This window comes from Protomyctophum bolini, assembly GCF_963924005.1.
Source record: "Protomyctophum bolini genome assembly, chromosome: 7".
Taxonomy (NCBI): Eukaryota; Metazoa; Chordata; class Actinopteri; order Myctophiformes; family Myctophidae; genus Protomyctophum; species Protomyctophum bolini.
The window spans coordinates 48,849,595-48,868,465 of record NC_137868.1 but is presented as its reverse complement, the minus strand read 5'-3'; the positions used below and the strand labels follow the sequence as shown (position 1 = coordinate 48,868,465).

Genomic DNA, 18,871 nt, shown 5'->3' with positions numbered 1-18,871 from the left:
AGAAGAATGCATGACAGAGGACCTGACACATGGAAGCACTTAAACCCTCTGGACGTGAACGTACGGCGGCCGGGGTTCAAGTGGTTAGAGAGAGAAAGAGAGAGAGAGAGAGAGATGCAGGATGCACCGCCTCGCATGTCGGGCTGCGTGAGTGTCCTTGACTGTCCTTCCTGGCGCACACACACACACACACATGCACGCGCACTCACACACGCAAGACACACACTGCAAGAGGAGCTCCATTTGTGAATGTGTGTGCATTCATGCGGAATGCATGAAGATCTGTGCAGCGTGTGTGTGTGTGTGTGTGTGTGTGCGCGTGCGCGGACACTAGGTCATGTATAATTTGTGTGCAGGATGTGTAGGGCTCTCCTTGTCAGATGTATTGTATTATGTATAAGTAATATGCATGTTGCAGGCCATGCTGAGACAACATGTACGATTTAGAAGGGTTTAAACGCACGTAGTGAGAAGAGAAATAGCCTTTTCACACTTTCAGAGCATATCCGTTGGTCATCATATGAGCATACCTATAGCAATAGGGGCCAAAACAATGGGACATTTGCCATTTTTGTGAATTTTTATATATCGAAAGTCCATACAAAAATTGTAATTACAATTATGAAAAACAATTATGAAATGATGACCGATATCCGATGTCCGATTATTCGCAAATATTCCGATATTATACGGATTATGCTGCCTTCAAACATTATCGAAATACACAACACAAAAGCGACAGGAACAATTGTTACGTCATGTTGTAGTATTGTTTTGTAGTCGACAGACAGGAACAACAGGCGGCAGCAACTTCCTTTTCCCTCTCAATAAAAGCTCTAGTAGCATGTAGCTTTTATTGAGAAGGAAAAGGAAGTTGCCGCCGCCTGTTGTTCCTGTCTGTCGACTACAAAACAATACTACAACATGACGTAACAATATCATCCGCTCCCGTCCCGGATCATATACCGAAATGAAATGGTGCCCAGGCTAATCTCTAAAGGGAGATGCCAGCCACCCGTCGGAGACATTTGTACACTCTCAGAGTTAAATTAACTTTGATTTTACATTATAAATTGGGTCCCAGTCAGAGATAGAAATCCCATTAGTTGAGGTCTGCATGTCCGTAGCCTAACGCATGTCAAACTGGGGGTCCTTGAAATGAAAATGGTTGAAATTCACTGCTCTTATGGGGCTCCTTGGCATATATTTTCTAATGGGGGTCCACGGGAAAATGAGTGTTCATTTGGGGGTCCTTGACATGACAAAGTTTGTGAACCACTGTTCAGGTTGTCTTGTGGACATCCATTTTTCAGAAGACAACTATCCTGTCTCATGCAAATGTTTAACAGATATTATACAACAGGTCGTTTCGAGGAAGCAATCTGATTGGTTGAAACAGCCTTCTAGCCGTGGTTCAAACCGTGGTTCAAACTCCACTTATAATCAAAACAAATAGTTCAGCTGCTCTTATTTCCCAGAGCGCAGCAAACTCGGTGGCTATGGTTAGCTAGTTTCTTGGGACATGTGTGGTCGTAGTGACTACATCTGTGATTAAAAAAATTATGTTTTAAGGGTAACTGTTGTATAATTTCAATATTATATATATATATATATATATATATATATATATATATATATATATATATATATATATATATTCAGTGATGCTTGCGGATTATCACATTAAACCACACCCTCTCGTGTAATATTGCTCAATTCTCTCATGCAGGGGTTCCTGGCCCAGAATATTTTACACAAACACCCCCCCCCCCCCCCAAAAAAAAAAAGAAAAGTCTGAAAATGCCAAGCCGGTCTAAAACCAATAACGTTTCACCTCCAGGCAGCCTCGGCGCCGACACGGAGGAGCGATTGGTGGAACACCTCCTTAACCCCGCCCACTACAACAAACTGATCCGCCCCGCCACCAATGGCAGCGAGCTGGTGACGGTGCAGCTGATGGTCTCGTTAGCGCAGCTCATCAGTGTGGTGAGTATAAGGAACGCAGACGTGCGCGCACGTGTGTGTGCACGCACGCACGCAGCCACACACACACACACACACACACACACACACACACACACACGCGTTGGGAACTTTTTGGGCAAAAGTATATAGGCAAACACTTTTTTTTATAACACTACAACACGTTTGTTTGTTTATTTATGTTACATTACACACACTGTGACATTTCGAGGATGCTGTCGTCGTTTTTCCTGTTAGAGTAACATCACACAAACATTCAAGGTCAAAGTTCAAGAGCAGAATGTGGAGCGCCGAAGTCCTGACGTCACTCGCTCATCCCGGCTGGTTCTGCCCGGGTTCACGGAAGACATTTATCTATGGAGAGTAACACGGGGTCATCTTAAAATCGTTTCATATAAGCGTTCAAAAATGAACAAGCTGTCTCTGCGTTATTGTCAGGGAGGTGTCTCTGTATCGTTTGCGACAGCCAGTCACTCATTATGATACAGTCTGTTTCTAGCGAAAATGTAACTAATTCAGTAGCGGCAACAATAGCGTTTTCTCTCTGTCTATACTATGGGAATTACAATGCAATTAAAAAGTACATGAACTCGTGGATTTGCGCCCTCTAGCAATATTGACGTCAGACATCGGTTCTCTATAGCTCCTCTGAATAGGCATGTTAGTAGTTAATCGTTAATTGATTAATTGATCGTTAAGTTCAATTCAACTTAAGAGTTAATACTGTGGTTCTGTCATTGGGCGGTTTTCAATTAATGTAATTCTGTCGTCGCACGTGCACGTGGCCGAGGAACGAACATGTGGGCCGGTTAAAAAAAACCTTGGTAGCCACAGAAACATCTCTGCTTTGGTGTTGTGACAGATAAGACAGTGTGCACTTTTACATTTCTCATACAAAGATGCCACTGCCTGGCTCTGTATCACAAATGGTCAAATTAATATTTTTTTTTGTATTCTTTCTGTATATCAGTGAAATGTACATTTTTATGTTCTCAGATCAATAAATAAAACGCAGCTCATCAACTATAACCTGTTAATCGAGCGATAAGGTTATCAATTAATGAATGAATTGATAATTGACATCGCTACCTCTGACCTGGTGGAGAGATGCGGACAGAGCTGACCCAAGTCTGGATGGGAATTACCGGCCTGACGTCGAAATAAGACGAAATAAGTTTTCTGAAATAGCTACAGTATATTTCTGTATCAATATTTCATGTCAACGACCCCAAAAATTATATGTAATTTGCCCGCCGACCCCCATCTGAAAATATGTTGCAAGGATTTGAGTTAAAAACGTTCGCTCTGAAATAATCTATATTCAAAGATTTGCGCCGCATTTTCACGATTTTTTCTAAAATAGCAAACCTACAAGCTAGCAGACCTACAAGCTCGTAGCGTGGCACTCGATGCCGCGCTACGAGCTTGTAGATCTGCTATTTTTCAATAGCTAAAGTATAACATAATGCTTAAAACACCAAAAGGGGTTCCCGTCCAGAATTTGGGTTAACTCTGCCAACTATCAGCAATCACGACATAGGAGTGTTAGGACATTTTCATAAAAAATACATAAAAATACATATAAAAAAGCATCGATAAATCATGTACAGCGGGAGGTTGGAGGTTGTATTAAAGTTTAGTAGTGCATAAAATCACTATCCTAAAATGTATGTGCGTGTGTGTCCCCGCCCTGCAGCACGAGAGAGAGCAGGTGATGACGACCAATGTTTGGCTGACTCAGGTGAGATTCACCCCACATGACCCACTATACTGAGAGAGAGAGAGAGAGAGAGAGAGAGAGAGAGAGAGAGAGAGAGAGAGAGAGAGAGAGATATTCAGTCATATTGAAAGTGAGAAGTCAAGGACCCCCAAATTGACACTTATTAGGCATTTGAAAACATATGCCAGGGACCTTCAACCGTCCATTTGGTTGAGTACACTCTCAGAGTTAAAGACCTGTAAGGGTCCAATTGGTTCCATGTGTTACACTCTCAGATGTACACACCTGTAAGGGTCCATTTGGAACCCCCTGTAGGAACCATATAAAGGGAACCGTTTAGGACTGGGGCCGTTAAAGAGGGAATGATTAAGGAACCGGAATCGTTAGAATCCTAAAGGAAAAGTGTGAAAGATAGTTTATTATTATTGTTGTTATTGTTATTATTGTTGTTGTTGTTATTGTTATTATCATTATTATTATCAGAGAAACTACAGCAGCTTTAAATAGTGCATTGTACTGGTGAAAAGCTACAGCATGGTGCTGTGTTTTCATTTGGAGAACATGGGGAAACAGCACCACCTGCTGTTATCAGGAAGAAATTCTGACTCCAAATGATCCGTTTGACAGTCATGAATGCCCCTCTTTCATGACGTTTAAACACAATGATTTGAGCCGACCAAATAATTAGTAAAAAGAAAAACAAAACACAAAAAGTGCTCTATATAAGGCAGGGGTGGGCAACTTTGACAGTGGAGAGGGCCCACTATGTTTTCAAACTCACTCATTATACAATATATACAATATATATATACTGTCGGGGAAGATAACCTCTTACTGTATCTCTGTATTAGCTTTTTTGTAAATGAATACCCTACTTTGTCATTCGATATTACCATGTCACACGAAAGTAGAAAACACATGGCAGATCTTCAAGCTCAAAACACGTCGCACTGCGACGCATTTTGAGCTTGTAGATCTGTCATTTTTTTGCTATTGTTGAATTGGAATCCTAAACTATTGTTTTGCTATTTTTGAATTGGAATCCTGAAAAGTAAATGTTTCATCACATCTCAAATGCATTTTCTTATTGTACTTATGTTAACTTTATAAACTAAAATAAAAATACATTGGACAAAAAAAAAAAGACAAAACATTTGAATACTATAGGCATTAAGCTACTAATCAATAATATCTAAGCTGAAATCAATAACATATCAGAGTACTGTGATATTAACCCGCGGGCCGTATTAAGTGACGGTGAGGGCCGCATGTGGCCCTCACCACATTTTGGTGGTCAAATGCGGAAGTGCAACCGAGCGCTCAATGTTAATTAAAGCCCAGCTGCACAGGGTTTCCTCGTCATGAATCCACGGGTCAGCCTGCAGTTCACGCTCCAACCACTAGGGCCGAGCGCTTCAACGCCGGAGAGCCACACTGGGGGGGCTTGACAGGCCCCCCCGGGGCCGCCAGTTGCCCGTGCATGTTCCTCCGTTTCTCCACCTGGTGGTCGTCGGGTGGTGATAACTCTGTGTGTTGTGATTGGTCCCCGGTACGTGCAGGGTGATAACCGTGTGTGTGTTTTGATTGGTCCCCTGGTACTGCGCGTGCAGGAGTGGCAGGACTACCGGCTGACGTGGGTGCCCGAGGAGTTTGATGGGATGATGAAGGTCAGGCTGCCGTCCAAACACATCTGGCTCCCCGACGTGGTCCTCTACAACAAGTCAGTCCCTATACCCTAACCCCTATACCCTAACCCCTATACCCTAACCCCGATGTGGTCCTCTACAACAAGTCAGTCCCTATACCCTAACCCCTAGCTCTGTTCCATAGCCTTCTACTGCTTCGATTCTGCCCTGCAGTAAGGCTATGTGACTTTCCGTTTTAAATCTCAAATCGAAAATCAGACCAGCCTCTCCTCTTTTGTGGAAATTTCACGAACGTTTGACCTACTCACCAATATTAAGGCGGGTTGTGTCAATAGAAAGCCTACTTTCCTTAGTGGACGCACTCTGAGCCCCCCACCACACATATAAAAAAATACTTTTAGTTACTCCGCTGCGCCCTCTACCGATATTCCGCAGAGAACTGCCTCATAGAGAATATTTTTCCTCCGGTGAAAAAAAATCCCTTTCTGGCCAAAAAGTACCGTTTATACGTGTGGTGGGGGACTCCACTACGTGCGTCCACTAAGGAAAGTAGGCTTTCTATTGACACAACCCGTCTTAATATTGGTGAGTAGGTCAAACGTTCGTGAGATTTCCACCAAAGAGGAGAGACTGAGATTTGAGATTTAAAACGGAAAGTCACATAGCCTTACTGCAGGGCAGAAACGAAGCAGTAGAAGGCTATGGGCCAGAGCTACCCTAACCCCTATGTGGTCCTCTACAACAAGTCAGTCCCTATACCCTAACCCAGTGATACTCAAACTCCGGCCCGCGGGCCACTTCCGGCCAATCAAATGTCCTCAATTTCATGTATCCAACAAGCTTTAAACTTGCGTTCCAGAGATAATGACCAAAACGGTGGCGATCCGTTTGGAGCCACCGTCATTTTAAGACTCAAGAGCAAACCTATAGAACCTGCCACTCAAATTTCACACGCACGCCCATTTGCACACACCTCCGTTGCGTTGACTCGACCACTGAGAAACGATCGCGCACCTAGAGCACCGTGTTATTATGAGTGTGTGGAGGAGGAGAGAAGGAGCAGGAAGAGTCGGGGAGTCACGCTGCAGAACGACGTTGTGTTTAGTTACTGTAGCTTCAGTATTAGCTCTAGTGTTGCGTGTTCGCCAGGAGGATCGGCTGCTTTCATTCCAATGTCCTCCTGAACAACGTATTGTTCTCCTGAACAAGTTGTTGAGGACAGCGTTGGTTCAGAACAATTAAGCGCAACACACTTTGTGCACCACACACCAGTACTGTCTGTGTGTGTTGCTACTGCGCAAACGTCAAAATCCGGACAGGTTGGCTTCTCGTTTATATTTAATCATAGACAAAGACGCAAGTTTCTGCATGAGGTGAAGAAAAACAAATCTGTAGCATTCTAGAAACAAGCACATGGTGACAGGCATCAGGCAGGCAGGTACAGATGGACAGACTATAGGCAGTGCCAGTGGCTACGGATCCAAAAAGGAAAAGATGAACAATAATAATAATAATAATAAATGTGATCTTGCAGATTTGCAGATTTGCAATTTTCACTAGTTTGATCTAATTCCATCCTTTGGGTTCTTGAGCTAAACATTTTGGGAGCCAAAGCTGTCATGCTGTAGCGTAGACGATGACGGATGAGGTCATAGTCTGTCTGATAGCCACTTTCCCTGAGAGCCCAATGTCGCAGACAGACAGACGGACGGACGGACAGACAGCGTGACTCGTCCTCTCATCACTCACGGCGCGCAGGGTCGGAGACTCTGGACTGGACGGGCGCCAGGCTGTTAAAAGCACAAAGACCTGGAGCTTGTCCAGCACAGAGAGCCCTAGCTTTTCACAGGCAGCAGACATTTTGACGGCTACACACAGCTGGAGGCAATAACATTAATTGCGAGCTTGTCTCAGCGAGACGTTGCTGACACGGCCCCCGCTCGTGTTCCTGTCGCTGGCACTCTAACACCTCATAGACCAGTGGGGTTTTCAACCCTTTTCATATCAAGGCCCGCATGCATTATTTATTTATTCGCCATTTGAGTCAAGGACCACCATTTGTGACCGTTTCTGTCCGAGGCTATTAAGCCATTCTGACCTGAGATCAGATTCATACGAGGTTTCCACTGCTGGACACACACTGGTCTGATTATAACCCATTCTGACCTGAGATCAGATTGTAAAAAATGTCAGTCGTTCTTCGATTTTTCAAAAAATAGCAGACCTACAGCTCTTAGCGCGCCACTCGGTGGCACGCTATGAGCTTGTAGATCTGCTATTTTTCAATAGCTAAAGCATAACATGATTCTAACACCAAAATGGGTTCCCGGTCAGAATGGGTTAAGCCATTTAGGCCTGAGCAAAGATTTGAGTCAAAAACTGAAAGAATATATATTCAAAGATTTGCTCCACATTTTCATGATTTTTCAAAAATAGCAGACCTACAAGCTCGTAGCGCGTCACTCGGTGCCGTGCTATGAGCTTGTAGATCTGCTATTTTTCAATAGCTAAATTATAACATAATGTTTAAAACACCAAAAGAGGTTCCCGCCCAACATGGGAATCATATAGCTTCAAATTGACATATTGGTTGTTCAGTTTGACCCACCCGTTTTGGGAGATATGGCTTATAGAGTAGGCTAATGTCTTGCAGAGAAACAGCGAGTTGAGAAAACAGGCTTGAAAGGTTCACTTCTGTGGTCTTTATAACATTACACCTATACCATGTTTAAGCATTTATTTCATATGTACATGTTGATTTCAGCTGTGACATTAGTATGTGAAGAGTTTTCCTGCGCTATTAACTCATTTTGGGGGGGAAAAAGTCTCTATCAAAACGAGTCACATTTGATGAGATTTAGCCTCTCAGACTCAAAACAGAGATAAGGTGTCCACAATTCCATGCTGTATTGATGTGGTAGGCCAGGGGTATTGTGTAGACTTTGTAAATGAACTGATGCAGATTTTTACCAATACTTTAATAACATATATACGGGTCCATTTGGTTTCCTTTTACTCTCTCAAGAGTTAAAGACATATTTAAGGGTCCATTTGGTTATACCAGCTCTCCATCACTTAGCTGGGGGCCACCTGGAATCTCCCTCAAGGACCACTGGTGGTCCCCGGACCACTGGTTGAGAACCACTGACGTTGGGGAGCCCTGGGCGCAGCCATAGATGAGGTGTCACACTAAGAATCCACATTGGGGTGCAGACCTATTTGCCCTGGGATGTGTTCTGTGTGAGGGCAGCATTCAATTCCATTGGCCCTCCGTGCCCTGGGCGCAGCCATAGCTGAGGTGTCAAATGGAGCACATCTTGACACCTCGGTATCGATTGCCTACGTCTGGCCTATGGATTCGTATATACATACATTACAACCACAGACCTCATCAAAGCCTGTACACTCAAGACAGCTGACGCCCTTAGATCTCCATATATGGAGCTGACCTATAGCTGTTCTAACATTCCATTATGTTGATCTGACCTCATCAAACCCCTGTACACTCAAGACACGCTCCATATATGGGCCGGTACAGAATTCATTCCATTATGTTGATCTGACATGCCAAAGCGCCAGCGCTTGCCCAGCAGTCTGATGTCACCCAGGCGGAATGCGTGTACGGGTTAGGGTTCTCTTCTCACCCTCAGCGCGTCTTACTGGTATACGTACTGTGTTGTTGCTGTTGGGCAGAGAAGAGAAATCTCCATCTTGTTTTTCAAACAAAAGCGTCAAAAGTATAGCAGATCCATAAGCTTTGACTTATAGAATCTTGAAAAGCAACAGTTTTGGACATCGCGATATGTATCGCCGCAATATAATCATATCGTCCTCCCATTATCGTGATGTTGATTATAGTTAGTAGTAGTTGTGGACAAGTTGAAAAGTTGCAGTCAGTGTCTTACTGTTTGGAGGAGGCAGGATCCATGTACTTCTTCCAGGGTCAGTTTGTGACGGAAAAAAATCTTGTACGATTTTTGAATAAATACATAAGATGTTTTATGTTTTATGGTTATTCGTTTCCTTTTCAGTTACAGATACCGAGACGATGTAGCAACACTACCAGTAAGACGCGCAAACACGGGAAGCGAACGCAGCTCGTACATATTTGGGTTTTGGACGTATAGCTGCTTTGGGGACTCCTTATATGGTTATGGCTGAGTCATGGTGACGTAATCACTCAGCTCCATATATGGGCACAAAAACGGGACAGACAGACACACACACAGACAGACATGATCTGCTAGGTCTCATAGTAAGTGCTCACTGCGTTCGCAATCACTGCGTTCGCAATAATACCCTCATATTTCTCTCCCCTGTCTCTCTCTCTCTCTCTCTCTCTCGCCTCTCCCCTGTCTCTCTCTCTCTCTCCCCCCAGTGCTGACGGCATGTACGAGGTGTCCTTCTACTCCAATGCCGTGGTGTCGTACGACGGCAGCATCTTCTGGCTCCCGCCGGCCATCTACAAGTCGGCGTGCAAGATCGAGGTGAAGCACTTCCCCTTCGACCAGCAGAACTGCACGCTGCGCTTCCGCTCCTGGACCTACGACCGCACCGAGATCGACCTGGTGCTGCGCGCCGACATGGCCTCCATGGACGACTTCACGCCCAGGTCAGTAGTAACGCCTAAACGCCATTCAGACCTGGACCGCGCATCTGTGTCACTTTAACTTTTAAAGCTGCGCATAAGCAATAATAATTATGTCAACATTTGAATGACCTTTTTTAGAGGGTAGAACGCTCTCTGTGACACATCTAGGGGCCGCAATCTGCATTCAAAGAAGTTCCTATAGAAGCTTTGTCATTGGTCGGGAAAAAAACCCGGTCGCAATGACTAACCAATCAGGAAGTAGACAGGCAAAATCGACCAATGACAAAGCTTCTGGTCACAGAGACTATACAGTTTTTTGGAGGCGTTCTACCCATTGCTGGCTGTCTGACTACCAAAAAACAAAAATACATTTTTTTTTACATACTGTACAGTATTATTGCTTTATAGCAGCTTTAACTAGGCCTACTTTAACCCATTTTGGACGGGAACCCCTTTTGGTGTTTTAAGCATTGTGTTAATACTCAAGCTATTGAAAAATAGCAGATCGTGCCGCGCTATACGAGCTTTTCTGCCTTCTCCAGACATCTCTGTGTCCACGATAAAACTTTGGCATTGGAATAGAATAGTGTGCAGCGGCGGCTATACATTTTTATAAGAGTTACACATAGGATGAGGGCACGGTGGCACAGTTGGTAGTGCTGTCGCCTCACAGCTAGAAGGTCCTGGGTTCGATTCCCGCTCGGGACGCTGTGGGCGCTGGCGGCGTGTTTCCTCCTCCGCGTCATCAGTGCCCATACCCGAAGGCGGGGTTGGTGAAAGGGCCTTTCTGTGTGGAGTTTGCATGTTCTCCCTGTGTCCCCTAGGGTAGGTACCCTCACAAAAAACATGCAGTAATCCTGGTCACTAAACTGCCTCCCCCTGGCCAGCCGGGGCGCCTGATGGAGGGGAAAGGAACTGGTTGGAATAACGTGTTCCTTCCACGCGCTACGTCCAACCAGGGAAACTCACCCCTGGCAGGTGTAAAGGAGCAACTTGGACACTCAGGCATGAAGGAAGCATGAGTTCAAGTCCGTTGCTCTCCCCTTGTCCCCCATATATGGGGGACTAGGTTGGTGGAGGGTGGATCACATTAGATGATTGACACAGGGGTGAAAAATGGGTTACAAAATCGTGGGATGAAAAAATATATATTAAAAAAAAAGTTACACATAGGATGCCTTTATATAACTTGAACCACGTGACACCCCCCCCTCCTTCTCGCTCTCCCGCCAGCGGCGAGTGGGACATCATCGCGCTGCCGGGCCGGCGCAACGAGAACCCGGCCGACCCCACCTACGTGGACATCACGTACGACTTCATCATCCGCCGCAAGCCACTGTTCTACACCATCAACCTGATCATCCCCTGTGTGCTCATCACCTCACTGGCCATCCTGGTGAGTAGATCCCTGTGTGTGCTCATCACCTCACTGGCCATCCTGGTGATTATAGATCCCTGTGTGTGCTCATCACCTCACTGGCCATCCTGGTGAGTAGATCCCGGTGTAAGACACTAAACCCTACATTGCCTCCAATGAGTCGGTCGGTGTGAAGGCCTATTCATAGTCTGGATTTTCGGTGGTGAGGTGACCACCGCACCGGAGCTGAAATAACGTTGAGCGGTGGTGAGTAAAAACAGAGAGAAGGGCTGGAGCGGTGGCGGTGGTTTGCTCTTCACCGCGGCTCGTGACGTCATGTTGTAGTTCGGTGGTCACCTAACCACCTAAAATCCAGACTATGTATGAGCCTTAATTGCCACCGTCGGTGTGTGAATGTGGGAAGTGAGGACGCTGGCGTCGACTGTTCGCCACTTCCACCTCCCAATGTATGAATGAATGAATGAACCATTGTAGAGCACTTTGAGCACTTGGAAAAGCGCTATAAAAATGCAATTCATTATTAAAATTAATAACGGGTAGTCATGGGTCGCACACACCAAGACTTCAGTTCAAAACATTTATTTCATTTTCATCAGTGTGGAGTGTATTTAGGTTCCTTTTAAAGGAGCGGTGACACAGTGCAGATGCACAAAATCACCGCTAATCACCTCACATCACACCCGGGTGGGTAATCACAGATTGGGACTGTGCAATAAAGATTAGGGGTAATTTTGTGCACCTGCACTATGTCAAAGGAACCTACATTCAGTCACTCTCCACACCGATGAAGGCTGGATAGCCGGAACGTTTGTCCCTGTTCAAATATGAAATAAACACATTTTTATTGGGTTTTTTACATTTTTTCCTCTCCCACGTGGGGTCCTTGTTCATGTCAGCATAATATACATTTGTTAATACATAGGAATAGGCATTTTCCTCCCGTCCACCCACTATGCCCACCCACTCTTCCCCAATGCAGAGACAACACTGGAGAAGGGAAAAATGACAAAAATACAAAAAGAAAAGAAAAAATAAGTAAATAAATTAAAAGAGAGGGGGGAGGGGGAGGGGAAAGAGAAGGAAAGGAGGAAATAAACAATTTGTACTGAAGTCTCGGTGTGTGTGCGACACACTACTGTTATTTATTTGATATGTTTTGAATGGGTAGCGCACCTACCGTACAGTCAGAGCGTGGCGGTCACATGAAGAGAAATGTATTGATCCCTGTGTGCTCATCACCTCACTGGCCATCCTGGCGAGTTGACCTTCTTCTCTATAGAGGGTATGCGCATGACATCATCGTACCTGGAAGTTATGCGGGAACGCCCACTGAGTGGCAAAAAAACTACTTTCTGGCCTTAATTGACAGCCCATTCATCCAAACAGAAAAGTCCTGTCTGATTGCATTAAGCAATGTCAAACTCACCAACATTGCAGCTGTACGAAAAGCTTGAATTATCCTCTTTCTATCTGCAAGTTCATATAACAGTTCATACAAAGCCACCATAGAAACGTTATGAGCTACTTTCTGTCAAGAAATGCCCTGCGTTTGATCATTTTTCCCAAGTGTCAGAGTTTGGAAGTGCTTGTTTTCAATAACACAACATTTTGCTGCCTCCTGCATTATGTGACATTTAGAAACAGGTGGTACGCCGGACGGTTGAGTGATTTCCAACGAGCGCTTCCAAACTCCAACACTCCAATGCTGCTCAATGTTTCGCCACTCAGTCTAGATGAGGGGGGCGTGACCTGATGGGAAAATCATGCATGTGCATACTCTCTATACTCAGTCTCACACAAACATGGTGAACTAGCACGGAATTGCAATTGCCGTCTCTACCCAACTTGAGCCACGGGAGACACCGCGCAGTCTTGAGCGTAGCGAAGTTCGGTGTAGAGGGTATGCGCATGCTTAAAGTGAATGGCCCATCGAGTGGCAAAGCAACATGCAAAGTGAGCTTAACATTGTTTAACGTTGTTTAATGCAATCAGATAGGACTTTTCTGTTTGGATGCATGGGCTGTCGAGGCCAGGAAAGTAGTTATTTGCCACTCAGTGGGCGTTCCCGCATAACTTCCTGGTTTGATGATGATGTCACGCACATACCCTCTACATAGAACCAACAGCCCTGTCCTGTCCAATCCAATCCAATCCACTTTATTTATATAGCACATTTCACAACTTGGGGGTTTATCACAAAGTGCTGTGCAGAAAGTTAAAAGCTAAAATAGAAAAAAAACTGCACAAACACAGACATGCGTTAAGGTGGGTCTTAAGGCTTTAACCCTGATAAAAGTAAGTAAAATAACTGTTTTTTTGTGATCATTAGAATTGTATTTATTATTCTGAAAGATCTCTTATTTGCAAGTAGAGATATATCCGGGTCTTACAGGGTTAAAAGTCTCAATGGTAGGGGCCAGCTTGACATGGGAGGCGAGATCCGAGTTGTAGCTAACGTGACTTTGCCAGCTGGGGGCGGTATTGGGTAACCCCATATGGACAGAATATAGCAGTGGTGGAAAGTAACTAAGTAATAGAGTAGTGTACTTAAGTACAATTTTGAGGTATTTGCACTTTACTTACTTTACAATTTCCAGTATACTTTTACTTCTACTCCACTACATCTCAGAGACGTATACATTTGTCTCCACTACAATTATTTGAAAACTTTAGTTACTAGTTACTTTGTAGATTTTACATTTTGATTAGCAAACATACATTAACCACTTCAACCCTATACATTTCGGCCATTTGAAAATAGCTACGCGACACATTGTGAGCTTGTAGATCTGCTATTTTCAATAGATTTTTGTACACATTTTGAACTTGTGAAATGGGACATTCTGCAATATGAGTACTTTTGCTTTACTCTCTGTGTAAAAGTGGCCATCCTTGTGAGTTGCTTTGATCCCTTTCCCTTTTTTATGAACTAGTCAACTAGTAGGCCTATACCAACAAGGTCGACTAGTGCAGGGGTAGGCAACCTTAGGCAACAGTGCCAACATTGGCACAAAGGAGGGTGATCACTGGCACACTGGCAAGTGTGTGAGAGAGTATTTTTGTTTTTAAATGAACTATTTAAAAAAATGAGTCAAATTCCCTCACATTTGTGTGTAAATTACATCCTGCATTCCACATTCCACACTCTGTTATTGCCCCGAGTATAATGATCATTATAACAACGTGAAAGAAAATATTTAAAAATAAGGAAAAACTTTATATTTGTGGACAAGCAAAACATGTTGGACTTTTTGACGTGGTGTCATTAAAAATAATTAATGTTGATATGGCACACTGACGATCTAGAAAATACAAACATGGCACTTAATTTAAAAAAGGTTGCAGACCCCTGGACTAGTGGTTTTACCAGTCGACTAGTTTAATAGTCGACTAGCTGCTTAAGCATTGTGTTATACGTTAGCTATTGAAAAATATGAATATTAATATTGTAAAGGTCTGCTATTTTTGAAAAATCGTGAAAATGTGGCGCAAGAATGAATAATATATTCTTTCCCCTCCCTCCCTCCCTCCCCCCGGCTCCAGGTGTTCTACCTGCCCTCCGACTGCGGCGAGAAGATGACGCTGTGCATCTCGGTGCTGCTGGCGCTCACCGTCTTCCTGCTGCTCATCTCCAAGATCGTGCCGCCCACGTCGCTCGACGTGCCGCTGGTGGGCAAGTACCTGATGTTCACCATGGTGCTGGTGACCTTCAGCATCGTCACCAGCGTGTGCGTGCTCAACGTGCACCACCGCTCGCCCACCACGCACACCATGCCGCCGTGGGTCAAGCTGGTGTTCCTCGACAAGCTGCCCACGCTGCTCTTCATGCGCCAGCCGCGCAACAGCAGCGAGCGCCAGCGGCTGCGCCAGCGGCGGAGGCTGCAGGAGCAGCGCGACGGCGTGGCGGGGAGGAGCGGCGGCGGCGGCGGGGAGGTGGGGGGGCTGATGGTGGGGCTGGGGCTGGGAGGAGGCGTGGGAGGGAACGGAGGCGGTGGCGCGGGAGGAGGAGGAGGAGCGTTGTTCGGGAACAAGGACAGCGGCGAGCCGTGCACCTGCTACGTGAACCGGGCCTCGCTGAAGCAGCTGGGAGCAGAGCTGGGAGGTGACGGAGGAGGAGGCGGTGGGGGGTCCACGGAGGGTCTGAACGGCCTGAGGGAGGGCAGGGAGGGCGGGTCGTCGGCCTCCTCCCGGGGGAAGCAGCAACAGCAGGGAGGAGGAGCTGGTGGTGGTGGTGGCGGTGGAGGAGGAGGGGGCCAGGGAGCGCTGACCTCGGCCCTGCTGGGACACACCTGTCCCGGGTTCGAGGAGGCGGTGGACGGCGTGCGCTTCATCGCCAACCACATGAAGAGCGAGGACGACGACCAGAGTGTGAGTGGTGATGTCGGTGGTCGGCCATTTTTGTTTGAATGGTTCATGCCCGACTATAGAGCGGTGGCAGTCCCCCTTCCATGGCGGACGACGAGCGGCCCGGAAAACAATTTCCCATTCATTTTTGGAGTGCCACGATTTTTGTATTTTTTCCAGTTTTTCATGTGTCTGTGAGGTGACAGAACATCATTAGACACCCTGGAGTCTTTTTTATGTGCAATGGTGTATTCACTTTGTATTTAGGGTATCTTCCTGCAGGGTGAACCCTTCCTTGGCCAATGAAATAAACAGTAATATAGTGACAATACCTTATAAGCCCCTCCCCTAACCCCTCCCCCTATATCATACAACTACAGCTGTGGGTGCGGCTTCAGTTCAGGTGGATCACAACCCACCAGGCAAACCAGGCATACTTAATGAACTGGTGGGCGGTGCCCACATAAAAACAACATTTTAAAGGGGGAGTGTCACAGCCCGAGATTAACATTGCTGATAAGGTACATCACGTGGTCTGAATGAAAACAATTTCAAACGACACGTGACTATATCTCAGGCTCTGACGTGACCTAGCATCTAGCCGAGCTGAGTGGCTAGCGCACTAAAGGCTAATAGTTTTGAGGTAACCTTTTGCGTCATACTAGGTGAAAGTATAATAAAAAAAATTATTTTATTGCTCGAAAATCTTCCTTACAATGACATTGAGTTGTTGCACTGAACTGAACTGAACTGTTGCATAATCGCAATTTCGCGTGACTAGTCCGTCTGAAGCCCACCACACACCGGCTGCGAAGTCCCCCGTGTGTGCGAGAGAGAGAGAGAGAGAGAGAGAGAGAGAGAGAGTGTGTGTGTGTGTGTGTGTGTGTGTGTGTGTGTGAGAGAGAGAGAGAGAGAGAGAGAGAGAGAGAGGGGTGGACTCAGGTTAGGCCGGCGCAGTTTTGCTAGAGTAGTCACAGGCAGTGGTAACGTTACGTGAAGCTCCAGGGCTCCGTGAGCCCTGTTCAGCACTTAGCCGGCTGAGGGCGTGTCAGCGGGGGGGGGGACAGATAGACAAGATAGGTACGATGGAACCCGTCACGCGAAATTGCGATTATGCAACAGTTTTCCCTAAAACTTACACGTCAACCCAATATCATTCTAACGAAGATTTTAGAGCAAAAAAATTATTTTTCCACCAAACTTTTACCCAGCTATGAAGCTAAAAGTGACCTCAAAACCACTAGCATGAGTTGATAGCCACCAGGAACGCTAACTCGCAGAGCCCAGAGCCGCTCTGCCATTTAGCCCAGATACAAGATCAATTTTATTGGTCAAATTGAGCTGGCCCGTAAGTACGTCACAATCTAGATGCTAGCGTTAATAGCCTTAATAGCTTCCCGAGGGGCGTGTCAGTCCCGCTTTAACAAATACTGTATCTTTAAAAAAAAAAAAAATCTCCTCCTTATATAACAATAAGACCTGATGATCATGTTTTAGGGTGGAAACTCCATCTGTAAGCCTCGGACAAAGCCAACTCGGATCGTGACAAGTCATGACAACAAACATTTCTCTGGGGCCGAACAAATAATTAGAAAAAAATGTGTGTGTGCAGTGCCCTTTTTTTCTTCTTTATAGTTATTTGTTCGACCCGTTTGTTGCCATGAGTTGTCACGATCCGATCGGAGTTGGCTTTGTCCAAGGCGTAAAGGTCTTTAGATGAATACTTTATGAAACGTCTATGGGGAAAATGATTTGGAAATGGTCTTCCGGGCCGCTCGTCCGGGCTTTATATAGTGTATGCGTAACTATTACTGACACACAACACGGCACAACTCTTATGGTCTGCAGTGCAGTTGTTTATTCCGTTTTAGCCCAATTCCCGCCAGCGTGAATCAATCCCTCCATAGCGTATTGCAGAGGTTGTATCACGCGTAACACTTATACTTTGAAGAGCCAAATGTCCGTAACCGCATGTTACAATTGTCTGATTAAAGTATACATATAAACGGTTTCGCCGGGTTTTGCGCACTCCGCGTTAGTAATCTTACAAATACATTATTTTTTGTGTTTGACTGGCATCGTAAAAAAAAAAAAAAAAACTAAATCCCTTTGAATTGATTGGACTATTAACGACTTGGAAATGCATTTTTCAGAAAAACGGACAAAAAAATGACGTTTTAGGCCTACTATTTCCGGTATTCTTTTTAAAAGTTTTCCTCTATATAATGACATGCCCCCCCCCCCCAACAGGTAAGCGAGGACTGGAAGTACGTCGCCATGGTGATCGACCGGCTCTTCCTGTGGATCTTCGTGTTCGTGTGCGTGTCGGGCACCGTGGGCATGTTCCTGCAGCCGCTGTTCCAGAACTACACCGTCAAGACCATCTCCCCGCCCGGCTGAGAGGCCCCGCCCCGCCCCTCCTCTCGCCCATCCCTCCCTCCCTCCCAACCAATCAGCACAGCGGGACGGCACGAGAGTGGGAGGAGCTTTTAAAGGAGGGTTTTTTTTTTAAACCGGCAACTATACGTTGGGGTGAAAACAAAACAAACGCAAAACAAAAACGGAAAACGGAAAAGTACGACATGGAAGAGAAAGAAGAACTTTGGAAGGTGGAATGGCATGCCACGTCCACGATATGTTCATACATCTTTTTTTTTGACAGGAACATAGCGGATGTACTTTTTTTTCTCAAGATCATTAAAACAACGTATACGCCATCTTCACACCACATCTGGACGCTTAGTGGACACGCCTCCCCCTTTTTTTCACCCAGTGTCAATTCTCTAATGTAATCCTAGGCGCTTACACTTCCTCTGCCAACCTGGGGAGGGCAGCGGACTGACCTCATGCTTCCTTCTATGCACGAGGAGTCCAAGCTTCTTCTTTTCACCAGTTTCCCCGGGCCGGACGTAGCGCCTTGGAAGGAACACGTTGTTTCCGACCAGTTCCTTTCCCCCTCCAACAGGCGCCCCGGCTGGTCAGGGGGAGGTAGTTTAGAGACCAGAACATGTGCGGGTACCTACCCTAGGGGACACGGGGAGAACATGTGAGGGTACCTACCCTAGGGGACACGGGGAGAACATGTGAGGGTACCTATACCCTATAGGGACACGGGGAGAACATGTGAGGGTACCTACCCTAGGGGACACGGGGAGAACATGTGAGGGTACCTATACCCTATAGGGACACGGGGAGAACATGTGAGGGTA

The 18,871-nt window shown here is 45.7% G+C and overlaps 2 protein-coding genes across 2 annotated transcripts in view; one reads left to right on the top strand and one right to left on the bottom strand.

Moving 5' to 3' along the window:
* The window catches only part of LOC308318779 (uncharacterized protein), a gene marked incomplete at its 5' end in the record, with an annotated part of 473,522 nt that overhangs the window by 104,155 nt on the left and 350,496 nt on the right, over positions 1–18,871 (bottom strand). The gene's annotated exons all lie outside the window — the stretch shown is intronic.
* On the top strand, positions 1,846–18,062 carry chrnb2 (cholinergic receptor, nicotinic, beta 2; the record flags this gene model as incomplete). The annotated part of the gene is made up of 7 exons (XM_080767825.1): positions 1,846–1,986; positions 3,680–3,724; positions 5,314–5,423; positions 9,728–9,961; positions 11,174–11,336; positions 14,862–15,686; positions 17,913–18,062. The coding sequence occupies exons 1-7, from the start codon at positions 1,957–1,959 to the stop codon at positions 18,060–18,062; spliced, it is 1,557 nt and encodes a 518-aa protein (XP_080623951.1). The 5' UTR covers positions 1,846–1,956.